At 25.3% G+C, this 12,749-nt stretch overlaps 1 protein-coding gene across 1 annotated transcript; it reads left to right on the forward strand.

Annotated features, from left to right (window-relative positions):
• The first annotated feature begins 2,255 nt into the window (after positions 1 to 2,255).
• Positions 2,256 to 5,507, forward strand: LOC145839170 (lipase member K-like). The gene is made up of 3 exons (XM_082946781.1): positions 2,256 to 2,798; positions 3,036 to 3,338; positions 5,208 to 5,507. The coding sequence occupies exons 1-3, from the start codon at positions 2,256 to 2,258 to the stop codon at positions 5,505 to 5,507; spliced, it is 1,146 nt and encodes a 381-aa protein (XP_082802907.1).
• The last annotated feature ends 7,242 nt before the right edge of the window (positions 5,508 to 12,749 follow it).

Genomic DNA, 12,749 nt, shown 5'->3' on the forward strand with positions numbered 1-12,749 from the left:
TAATTAAAATTTAAGCTTAGCTTTAAACTTTGAATAAAGTTTCATTTAGTTTAACTTATGTTAATAATATTTTTGGTTGTTTACTTGAACTATATTTTCAAATTAAACCAGTTAAAATAAAATTAACAAAACACCTTAAAAACATTTTGTTTGTTATATGCATTGAAGTTGTTTGTAAACTTTTGGTCAATATTTAATTTTAATTAAAAACACATGAAATTGTTTTCATTAATACCATTAATATCTTAACACCAATTATACTGAAATTAAAAAAACGTGTGAAAAAGTAAGTGCCTGAGAATTTAGCAAACAAGCTTCGATTGTTTCAGACGTTTCAAAAGATATTTTAGTTGATTGTCAACAAGATTATTTTAATCAGTCCGCACCTCATATTTGTTTCAACTAATATTTATTTTTATAAATTGTGTACGAAACACAGTGTTGATGTTTTGATTCAAAATTTACTTGTGCCATCGTAGCGCTAAATAAGCTTAATGTTTGTTGTTATTTTCACCGATTCAGGCGCTTAAAGTTAATATGAGCATCTCTCATTTCTGATTGGTAAACACCTTAGGGTAATATAAACGTGCAAATGTTAATTTCTTCTTCTTCGGATTCGAAATAATAATTAGCTATTTGATCAAGAAGTGTTTAGAAACTTGTTTACAAAATGATGTTAACAATATTTTACAAAAACGTTGAGTAGAAAAACCTATGTTGTCACACGTTTTGATAATAGCTAGTTTAATATTTTGGTTATTAATTAATATTTTTAAAGAACACTTTATTTCTGTAAATTTATCTATTTTCTGAACAAAAAAAAAGTTTTTCGACAAATATAAGAAAGTTTACAACTTTAATTATATTTTACAAGGTTTTATTGTCTAGATTGTTCTTACAATTTAAGATTTTAGGAAAAGTAATTGTAAGATACTACAAACTTTTTGGCACTTTAAAATTTATTCAAAATTTTGAGCAAGATTTTCGTTTTTTATAGATTGGCCTTTTTGTTTTAAAATATTTTAAAAATAAATAAGAAAAGTTATTTTGAATATTTATTTGACGAGAAAAAATTACTATAAACTATTTTGAATTAATTATTAAAAAAAAAGATATATTTTCTTCTTGTTTGTGAGAATACTGAAAATAATAAGTTCAAAATAAACAATTACGGTTAATAATTCTACAGCACAGAAAGACTTTCATCAAGCTACCCAAAACTTAAATTTAATTTAAGCTATGAAAGTGTTTTATCTTTAAAAGTTCCTTAATAATATGTAAAAACCAGGTTTGAGTATATACAAATTTTTGATACCCAATAATTACCATGAGAGCCAAAAAATTAATATTAGAATTGGTTAAAAAAGTACTTTTGGTTTATCCCAAGTTAAAACTTTCACAAATCAGTTTACGTTTAAATTAATACAAAACTTATAAATTTGTTTACTGTATTTTACTACGATTTGAGGATTTAAATATGAAATAATTATTTGTAAAAGCTCTGAACTTTGTGTAAAATATTTTTAAGTTCGATTATCTCTAATTAAAGTAAGTTTTAAAGAGAGTTTTTATATTCTTCTTTTGCTTAAAAAATTCTATTTAACAAAATGTTATTAACAAAACAAAAATCAACCATTATAAACAAGTTTAGAACTTTCAATTAGATGGATGATAACATAAAGTGCATTTATGCTTGATTTAAAAAGGTAGTAGACAAGATATAATATTTTAAGAAGCAAACAATAGTTGTTCAAAATTGTAGAAAAGCAATATATTTCTTGAAAAATAAAATTTAGTTGATGTTACTTAACAAATTAATACTAATACAAAAATAGTATAGTAGAAACTTCACAATCTTTTACCTATCTAGGAATTTTAAAAGTTTTTGCGTAAAACTTTTAATTGTAATAAGAAAAATATTGTTTTGTCTGTTGAATGACAAAAAAGCGCTCAAAAGCTTTTGTTTAAAGACCTCGAGTACTAGAATTATTTTTTGTTATCAAGTCATACTCCACAGAAAAAAAAAATAAAACCATGATTAGGACAAGAAACAAAACTAAATAGCAAAAAAAAATATTTAATCTTTAAATACAAAATTTTGTAGGTTTACAGTTGAAAACATTATTTTTTTTTCTGTTTTGTTTTTAATAAAATAACATAAACAAATAAAAAAGCTACGCTTTGTTTAACAGGTAAAACATAATTTTTTTCAGTTTTAAAAACGGTTTACAAGCACTCATTTTTTTTCACCAAAAATGAATTTTGAAATAACATTGTTCTTAATGCTGTTTTGCAACTCGAGTTTCGCCTTCATACCTGAAGCTTACATGGATTCCGAACAGTTAGTTTTATCAAAGGGGATTCCCTTCGAGGCGAGCGCCGTGGTCACCGAGGACGGCCACATTCTCCAGATGCACAGGCTGCCGCGGAAAAACTCGAGGGGATTTCCCGTATTGATCCTGCACGGGCTGCTGCAGGCTTCCGACTACTTTCTGCTGGACTCGCGCAACCAGAGTCTGCCTTTTATTTTGTGGGACGCGGGCTTCGACGTGTGGCTGGGCAACAACCGCGGCAACAAGTACAGCAGGAGGCACTTGGAACTGCGGCCCAACGACCCGAGGTTCTGGAAGTTCAGCATGGACGAGATGGGAAGGTTCGACATTCCGGCCATGGTGGAGCACATACTAGCGGCGACGAGGAAGAAGAAGATAAACTTCATCGGACACTCGCAAGCCAACAATGTCGTCATGTCAAGTGTCATTGTCAAAGGGGCTGAGGTTTCAGATAAAATTAATAAAGTGAGTTTTAATAGTAACCAGTTTAATTCGTTCATAAAAAAATAAATAAGATAAGATTTTTCAAATAAAACACAATCTCAATCATTATTAAAAAATATATTAGAAAAGTATTAAAACACTTCAATATATCTCAACTAAAAACAAAATTTATTACCAGTTTACATCAAAAACTTATTGAATACGATAACAATTTAAAGTTTTACCTTCCTACAATACAATAACAAAAAACAAATATAGATTTTCGCGATGGCTCCGACTGGTTATGTAGCCAACATGAGTTATCCGTTGAAGCAAATGGCTCCTATCGTACAGTTCATAAGTCAACTCGATCGGAAGTTTGCATATGGGGAATTTTTGCCGTCGCCACAGTCGGTGCTGGAAATAAAAAGCACAATTTGTAAGGTCAGCAGAGAATTTTGCAGAGTGACTAAGTTTTTTTCAAAACTTTGGTCGATAGAAGGGTTTGCTAACAGGAGAAATATAAACCAGTCGCGAACTGAAGTTTATGCGAATCACGAACCAAGTGGTACATCAATACAGGTTTGTTTTCTCATAAGTTGTTTTATTAATTTGTATTTTTTGATTAATTGTTAATAGAAAATAATTCAAATCATAAATTTTACAAAGTAAAAGCATTTTAGCGATATTCTAATAATTTTGCAAGAAGAAATTTACAATAATTTTTAACTAAATAATTATTTTTAACTGAAGTATAAAAACTTAAGAGTTATTTTTTGATAAATTAAATACAGTTTAACTATTTTAAAACCTTTTTTTTGTCACATTTTGTTGTAAATATCTTTCAGAACTAAGGTTTTTATTTTATAATATTAAAACTTGTACAGAAATTTCATCATATTTCAGATAGTTTAATTGTTTTAAAGAATTTTTCGTAGCATATATTTTTTTGTATATATTTCCACTTATTAAAGTAGTTTTAACTTGAGTTAAATATCAACTTTTTCTACAAGATGTGTACTTAATTAGATGTTATGTTTAAAAAAGTCCTGTAACAAAACCTGCTTATCACAACTAGTGTTTTGCAAAAAACTAAAAATAGCTAAAACCTAAACTACTGCACTTAGAAAAGCATTTCAAAATATTATAAAGCACTGTGGTAAATCTAGTACTTTTTCTAAGTTTTGAAATTCAAAACTTCTAAAACTATGACATTTTATATCATGTTTTGTTTTTTGGAAATATGTTTGGTGTATTATACTTGTAATACTGTGGATACTGATAATTTTTTAAAAGTTTAAATAAGCATGTATTAAATTTTAATCTAATTAAAGCCTAACTAATCTTTTGTCTGTCTACTGTCTTCGAATTATACGTAAATAACTTGAGATTTTAAATTTTGTTATTTAATCATAAGAAGTAATAATTTTTAACAACATCTTTAAGATTATCATAAACAAAACTTTAATAAACAATAAAAAAAAGCAATTGACGAAAATTTCTAAGTTTTTAAACAATATAAAAATATACTAAAAAACTATTTTAACCACATTATCTGTCTCAAGTCATTTTGAGATTAAAAAACAAGGATTTACTAATTTTAGTTAGGTTTCTTATCTTTCTTATTAAAACTTTTACTATCGGTTTATAAAAAGCTTGTTTTGCTTTATAACTTTGTTTATAAAGTATAAGCTGTATTTATAAAGTAACAAAAACTTTTTTGTTGTTGTATAGAAATAGTTTGTTAAGTTTTAATAAAAAGTACTTTTAAATGATTTGTCTTTTTTATTGTGCTGAGTAAGTTTAGAAAAATTTAAAGCTAGTTATTGGGTAGGGTTTAATCTATTATGCATTGTAAACAGTTTCTGATTAATAGTTTATGACTCTAGCAATGACAAATTAATGAAGTTGTTATTACTAGTGTTTCGCTGTACTAGGGTGAAAACAGTTTGTAATGATTAACACTAATCGAAGATTATAATGTTAGAATTAGACAGGCTTAGATTATGTATACAAAAAGGTGAAGAAAAAAATTCACTGAAAAAGCTATTAGTTAGAATAAAAAGTACGCTTAAACTACATTTACACCTTAATTTTGTTTATTATTAAATAGTTGTTCTGCTAAGTCTTGTAGTTTGAATCATTAAAACCCTAATATTATTTAATAAGTACTGTTTTGACAAAATTGAAAAAGGGGGGTATACTAATTACTTTATAATTTGAAGTAATACTTGATAAGTACATATTTTAAAGTGAATAATTGTTATAAATACTTACTTTTGAATGATTAAAAACTAGTTTGCTTTTAAAAAAGATCGGAATATATACTATTTTTTATGTGAAAACAAACAGAGTTTAAAACTTTTTTTTAAGGTGATCTAGTTTTTGTTAAGCTTAACTTAAATATAACAACTAATATAATACTGATTCTTTATATTCAATCTTGTTAAGGTGATTGACCACTGGGTGCAAATGGCAAACTCGGACAGGTTCGGCATGCTCTACTACGACTTCGGACCGGAAGAGAATTTTTGGCGGTACGGAAGCGAACAGGCGCCGGTTTACGACCTGAAAAAGTACAAAGTGGACACTTTTGTGTACTGTGCCGAGTTTGACAGCATTTCGGTGTTGGGCGATTGCAAGATGTTCGCTGCCATGATGCCCAATTTGAAGCGATTGGAAATTATTGACGACTTCACGCATTCGGACTTCACTATCGGGTTGACGGCTAATGAAAAAGTGAGCATTTAAACTTTGTGGTAGTAATAAGAATATAAAACTAATTTTTAAGAAGTTTTCCTAAAATAAATTAGTAGCATTTTGTATCAGAAAACATTTACAAACAAATTAAATAAAAACAAAATAAAACTATTTTATTCAAACAGTGTAGTATATCAAAAATAAAGACTTCGTTGTCGTAAGATAATTAAACTTTTTAATGTAAAGCTAATATTTTCCTCTAATGAAAACAATACAGGTAAAATAAAAAGTAAAAAAAACATTGTTTTTTAAAGGTCTACAAAAGCGTTATAGCCGAAATGAGTGAAGGAATAAAAAAAACTGAGAGCATTAAACCAGAAAAACAAAAACCAACTGGGAAAAGCCATTCAGTTTTTTCAAATTTTTTGTGGTACCGGTATTTCAAAAGATTACTTTAGCATTCCAAAAATGCCTTGGTAGTTCGTGTCCTTTAAAAGACAATAGTTATGGGTTTTTGTTTTTAATTAAAAATTATGAATGCAGGCGTATAAAGAAGCTCACTTGAGGAATTATTGTTGAAGCGTTTGTCTTTTTATTTCAGAGTAAATGAATGACATGAAAATCCGATATAAAATTTCAACGCTTACTTGTTTCGCAACTATAAGATCTTATGCTATATATACTGCTGTTGTTGTTTAATTTTCTATTTGTTTTACAAAAGGAACATTATTAACATGTGTACTTATTCTGTTAGAAAACTAAAATTAAAGCTACTAATGAAAGTAAAAATACATTAGTGAATTGTTGTATGGATCTTTTAAGTTAAAAAACTTAATATATCTACGTTATTTTTTTTAATCATATTTGAAAGATAAAACTTACTAAATTATTAATATTTTGTAGTTATTTGAAACTTTTTAAATAAAATTGAATTTCATATATTTGTAGAAATAGCGAAATTGTCCACTAGCTACTTTTAAACATCAATAAGAGTTTTAAATATTTCCGAATAAACTAATATAAATTTAAACCTAACCATTTATTACTTTGTCGAACTTGACTTAATTTTTTAGATTTTAATCTTTTTAAACTATGAATAAATCATTACACTTTTATATGTTTATATTAAGTTGTGTGATTTTTTGATTCTTTGCCAAAGTATTTACCCTTTTTTTTGTGTGAAAACTTTCCGATATCAAAACTTTTTCGTTTTAAAAAGGTTTCAAGTGTTTTTTGTATACACTTTTAAATTTTAAAGAACGTTCTCGATTTGAACAAAAAATTTAAGTTTTTGATTTAAAAATGCTGAAATAGTTTGAAAATATATCCCGAAAAAAAAAAATTACGGTATTTATACATAACTAAAAATACTTAAACATGATTTATTGAAAAAAAAAAAAACTTTTGTAATGTTTTATAATTTTTTGCATCAATTGTTAATTCTATTGATTTCCAACTAAATGACCAAAAATATCAAAAAATTTGAAATATTTATATTAGTTTTCTGCATAACTATTAAAAACAAAACGAAAAAACAATAATTGAATTTTCAATAAACGTTTTGTCAATCCACTGCAAAACTGAACGCATTAAAAGTGAATTAAACAAATTTAATTACTGCACGTTTTAGCTTTCAAGTTTGGAAATCATAAATTTTTCAAGACGTAAGTAAAAGTTTCATAACATTATTAACATGGAAAGCATAAAGTTTTGAGTTATTCACAACGTTGTAATCATAAACTTTTAAAAACAATTGAAAATCTAACAAATAAAACCATTACTTTACTAACATACCCACTACAATAAACTTATAAAAAAAAAACAAAAAAAACAAACTTTTAAGTAGTTGATAAACATATTTGATAAAAGTTGTAAATATTTTTTAAAATTTTATATCAAAACAGTTACTTTATCATAATTTTTATAATAAAAGAAAATATATAAGTATTTTGTTATCAAAGTAAGCACTATCATATGTTTAAGTAGTTTTATAAAGCTATAAAAAGTTTTGAAACAATTAAAAATAAATATATTAACGGACTAGATAATTTAATAAAATTAGTAAAAATATTTTTTTAAGAGTATTTTTGACTTTTCTTCATGTTATATGTACTTATACCTCATATTATTTTTTATTAATAAATAGAAATGTTGACTTATAAACTTGATATATAATTTGAAAATTAATAGAAAGTATTAATAGTTTAAAGGAGTGTTTTTTAAAAAGCGCACTTGTGTTGTTTAAAAGAATTTATTTATTTGTATGCACAAATTAATTTGATTAATAAAGTATTTAAAAGTAGTTTGTAAGCTGTCCTAACTTGTATAAAGGAAACAAAAACATAGTAAAATGGTTTTAGTGTAATATTTGCATGTAAAAACAATAAAACCGTAGTAAGCATTGAGTTAAGCTATATAGGTTACAGTGGTAGCAATCAATAGGCTAAAGAAATAGAGCTATAGTATGAATTTAAAAACTTTAAAACACCGATGAACAACAAAAACCGGCAACTTATTAAAAAAAAAATTGAGTAAGCTGTTATCTTAACTTCATGATTAAATCGTTACAATTCATACAAATATGTTTAATCATACAAAAAGTGTTTAAGTAAAACTATACTACGGTTGTCCGTGTTAGTACATACATGTCAAATAAATTTAACTGATTATGTGCAAAAGCATGTTAAAACTGGCCAAATTACTAGAGAATTGTTCTTCATAGTTTTAGTGTGTATAAATAAAAACTATCGATACTTTGTTATAATGAATAAAGTTTGAAATATATCTTTTTTTCTGATTAAAAACATTTGTAATTTCAGCTGTTGTTACTAAAGTTTTAACTTGTATAGTTTAACACGTTGCTTAAATTTCAGTCGAATCTAGAGGCACAACTATTTTTTTTTCAAATAATTTGTAAAAATTTCTTATACTTACATACTTGCGACGACTCAAAAGAGTTTAACTTATAATTAAGAAACAATGAAATATATTTTTTTGTTATAAAACAAAGTATTTTATTAAGAACTTACGTAGGCATATAACACAAATTTAAATTTTATATAGGTAAAATGGCATTTTTTATTTAAGAAAATTGAAAAAAAAATCTGTAGGTAAGAAACGAAGAACACTATTTACTTTTTATATAAAACAGACATTAGCGTATCAAGCAGCTCAGTTTAAATTCGATTGCTCAGTTTTAAGTGTAAATGAGCTTTTTTGAGATAAGTAAACAGTTAGTTATCTTATGGTTTATTTTTGTTTGTGTGTATCTTTTTAATTAAATTTAAGTATAATTTAGGTACATAGCTTTTATTTCTTGTTTAGTGTTGACTGACCAATTTGTTTGATCTACAATTATTTTAAATTTCGTTTTATGAAGAAAAATACGTGAGATAAAGCTTAAGTGTTTTTCGTTCAACTTGCAAAATCACTAGTAAACAAACGTGAGTAAAATCGATTCATGCTGCAATATTTTCTTCTACTCACTGTAGTTTTGCATCAAACTCTACCTCAACCACAACTACCTACAACACCTCAACTTCGTATTTATCTCACGACTTTGCTAATATTTTCATTAATTAAGTATAACAATAATGTATAACAATAATATATATATACGTTTTTTAAAATAAAGAGGTTAACACATCCATGTAAAAAGTAGTATTAGTATTTTTAAACAAAAACTCAGAAAAATGACATTAAATGGTTTTTTGGAAGTTATATAGCTCTGAATAACTATTTAATTAAACTAATTTTACTACTTCAAAAACTTCAGAATATCTTTAAATTAAAGTATTGTTTTTAGCGTTAAAAATAAATTAAATAACTAAAAGTTTAAACCGAAAAATTACAAATATAATAATTGAACACCATATGCAATAAAAAATAAGTAATTCTAATATTAAATCTTTGATTTTTATATTTTAAACCTAGTTAAACAGTTTGTTCATAAGAACATAATTTTTACTAAAAAGTTTTTATAAGAAATACAACTAAAGAAAGCTAAAACACTTTTTGAATAAAGTTTAAAACAACAATAAAAAGTTTTGAACTAGTACTGTTTCGGAGATATATATAAACTATGTGTTATACTTGTAATAAATTTTTTAATTAATATATTTTAAGTCGTTTTTAAATCGAATTTTTTCACACAGTATTTTTATCTAATTAAAAAAGATTTCTTGAAAAAATTAAAAATATCGAATGTATTATCTTTGATATGATTAAGTTGAAAAAATGTCACGTAGTCTAAATTAACAGTATATAAACTTAAATTAAAAAATAAGTCAAAGTATAAATTAAAGTTGCAAAAAAATTTTGTTAATGTTATTAATTTCAATAGTTAGCTAGATATGAAACTTTAATATTTTTATTTTTTAATCTTTAAATAAAAGCACATAAAAACCAGGCTTAATTCTTTACTAAGTGCACAAAAATAGATAAAAATTTTAAATCTATTTTGCCTTGTACCGTGTTCTAAAATAGATATATTTAATTTTTTTAATATTGACATGAGTTCACATGTAAGTTTTGTTAAAACTTTTCAGTAACAGCTCGTTTGTTTACCTGCAAACTTTATAAGTATCCAAAGTACCTAAGAAGGATAAAAACAATAGTTTGTATTTATTTTAAACTAACTGTTTTAACTATACACTTACAATATATTTGGTTAGCTAAGTGGTTCAGATAGAAGTTTACAAAAAATAGAAGAAATTGTTTGTTTTTTTTTTGTGAAAGCTGTAGATATCCAGTTTATAAGATTATAATTATAATAAAATATCGTAGGATATCTACCATTAATGCTACTCAAAGTTTTTATTTTATTTTTTGCTGCATTAACTTTATTTTTGACTTTACTAAAACAAAGTTTGTAGATACTATATAAAAATATTTAAAAATTATTGTAAAAACAATATTTTGAATTATTACATAGAAGGAGAATAATTGTTTGATTTTAAACAAAAATCTGATTAAAATGTCTAACTGATGAGATCATTTATAAGCTTTTAGGTGATCTAACATGCATAAGCTAAATAATATTATACAACGTTTTATAACTTCCTTTAAATTGTTTTATTTAAACTTTATTTCGTTTAAAAAAAAAAAAAAAAAAAGAAATCAAAGACAGTTTGTTTAAACTTAGCTCGATACAAGCTTAATACTACATTAAGCGAACACTTAATTAGTTTCTTTAGTCTTTTGCCCCAAAAATAACCTAACGAGCGCAGAAAAAAAGTAGAAAAAATGTGTCAGGTTGTTAAATTTGATATTTTAGCTAAAGATTTGGTGCGTTAACTTTTTGTTTATGTTTAGGTGAACTAGCCTTTTTATTCTGCCTAAAAAGAATACGATATCTTTTTAAAAAAACTCAAAGCTGTTAGTCATTTAGTGACACATGTTTTAAAAGCAACAAATTTCTAAAAAAGTATTCGATTTTGTGTTATAGAACTTATGAAAACAGTCAGATTGTGTTTTGTAAAATTACACAAACGCAGTTATTAGTTACTTTTATAAAAAAATTCAAAATTTTTAGATATTTTAAGCAACACTATACAAATATGACCGCAACATTCAATTTTATACTAATTAAAAAATCTAAAATTAACCTATGTTTGATGGAATTATAAAAGTAAAGTGCTTTGTGTATAGTTTAAAGTCGAAAATAACTGATTAAAACAAAAAAAAACAAGACAGTAAAAATCTAAAAATTTATAGTACAATGAAAGTAATGACTAAGAAAAACTTAATTTTATCAGCAGTTTAAATTTTTTTATTTTTAAGTTAAATGCAAAATCAACAATAACATATATACAGTATATCAATAGCAAATCATGCAATACGGCGTTTGATGATATTAGAAGAATTTAAAGTAAATACAATTTCTAACTTTTTATTCATTTTTAGTCAAGCATTAAATTTCTAATCGGATAAACTAGTTTAAAGTTGTTATACCTGATTGGTTAGAACTATCCTTGTTGATATATAAATTTAAAAACTAATAACATCTCTTTATTGTTAAAAAAAATTGGAAAAATTAGAAAGGCAAAAAAAAAGAATGTTTAAGAAACATTTTTACAACTGTAGTTTTTTTTTGAATATTTAAAGAATGCCGTCTTAAATTCAAATGTCTTAAGGAATGTCGCCTATTAGTGCGAGGATTTACTATTTTACACATTTATCGTAATGCGATTATGTATGTAATAAGTATAAAACGTTAGTTTACGATTATTTTCAGCTAAATTAAGTAACTTTATAAAGTTATTAAGAGTAAAGTTTAATCCGAAAAATGCATACAAAACATTATATATATAAAAGCATTAAAAAACGAAAGGAAACTTATTAAAAATCCGTAAAAAAAATTATATTATAAAACTAAATTTTCAGTTGTTTTAAGCAAAACTGCATTAAAATAAGTGCTAAATTTATAGAAATTAGAAAATGATTTAGTTAAACGTTACAACTAAAAAACAAAAACAAATTCACATATATTATGGTTTTAAGTAGCTGATTATATGCAACAGAAAATAAAAACTCTGCTTTCAGAAAATTATTGGAGCTAAGTGTGTAACGAGTTCATAAACTTTTGTCTTATATATTTAATCAAACTCTTATTAGCCGCCCTAACCAAAGTTCTTGTTTTGCCAGTTTAAATTCAATGTTTTATAAACACGGGCAGCACTTAGACTCGCACGGCGTCTTTTAACGCCTTGACACTAAATACGAGTTTGAACAAACTTGTGCACGAACATCTTCAACATCGGAAAACTTCTCTGGAAACGATAGAGTCAGATACAAGCGGTTCCTTGGTTATCGGCTTTTAGTTAAATTATTTTGAAGCCAAACAACGACAGTAAAATAAATTAGCAGCCACCATTGGTGTTGCCAGAGGGCTACTAGTTTTAATGAAAGGATGTAATATGTTTTGTCGCTACACATTTGCTTAGTATAGAGTGAGCTGCTTTTGTGTATTTTGATGCCTGTAAATTTAAAAAAAAGACTAAATTTTATAAGAGAAAGTTTTAGTTTTAGGTACTATTTTGATTTTTTTAATCATATTTACAGAAAAAATGCACTAATGAATTAGCTTTTTGATGACTAGCTTCAGTTTCTTCATAAAATATATTACATTGACTATTTTAGTAACAAAATTATTCTTCAGTTGTTCATTTATATATGAAAAAAGCACAAACAATAATATCTAAACGTATATAAATAATAAAAAGTATTAAATTAATTTTTTGTAAACAGTTTCAGTGTATCTCATTCATACTAACAATTTATAAACCTTGCTAC

Source organism: Thalia democratica, chromosome 1 (genome assembly GCF_965202585.1).
Source record: "Thalia democratica chromosome 1, ktThaDemo2.hap1.1, whole genome shotgun sequence".
NCBI lineage: Eukaryota > Metazoa > Chordata > Thaliacea > Salpida > Salpidae > Thalia > Thalia democratica.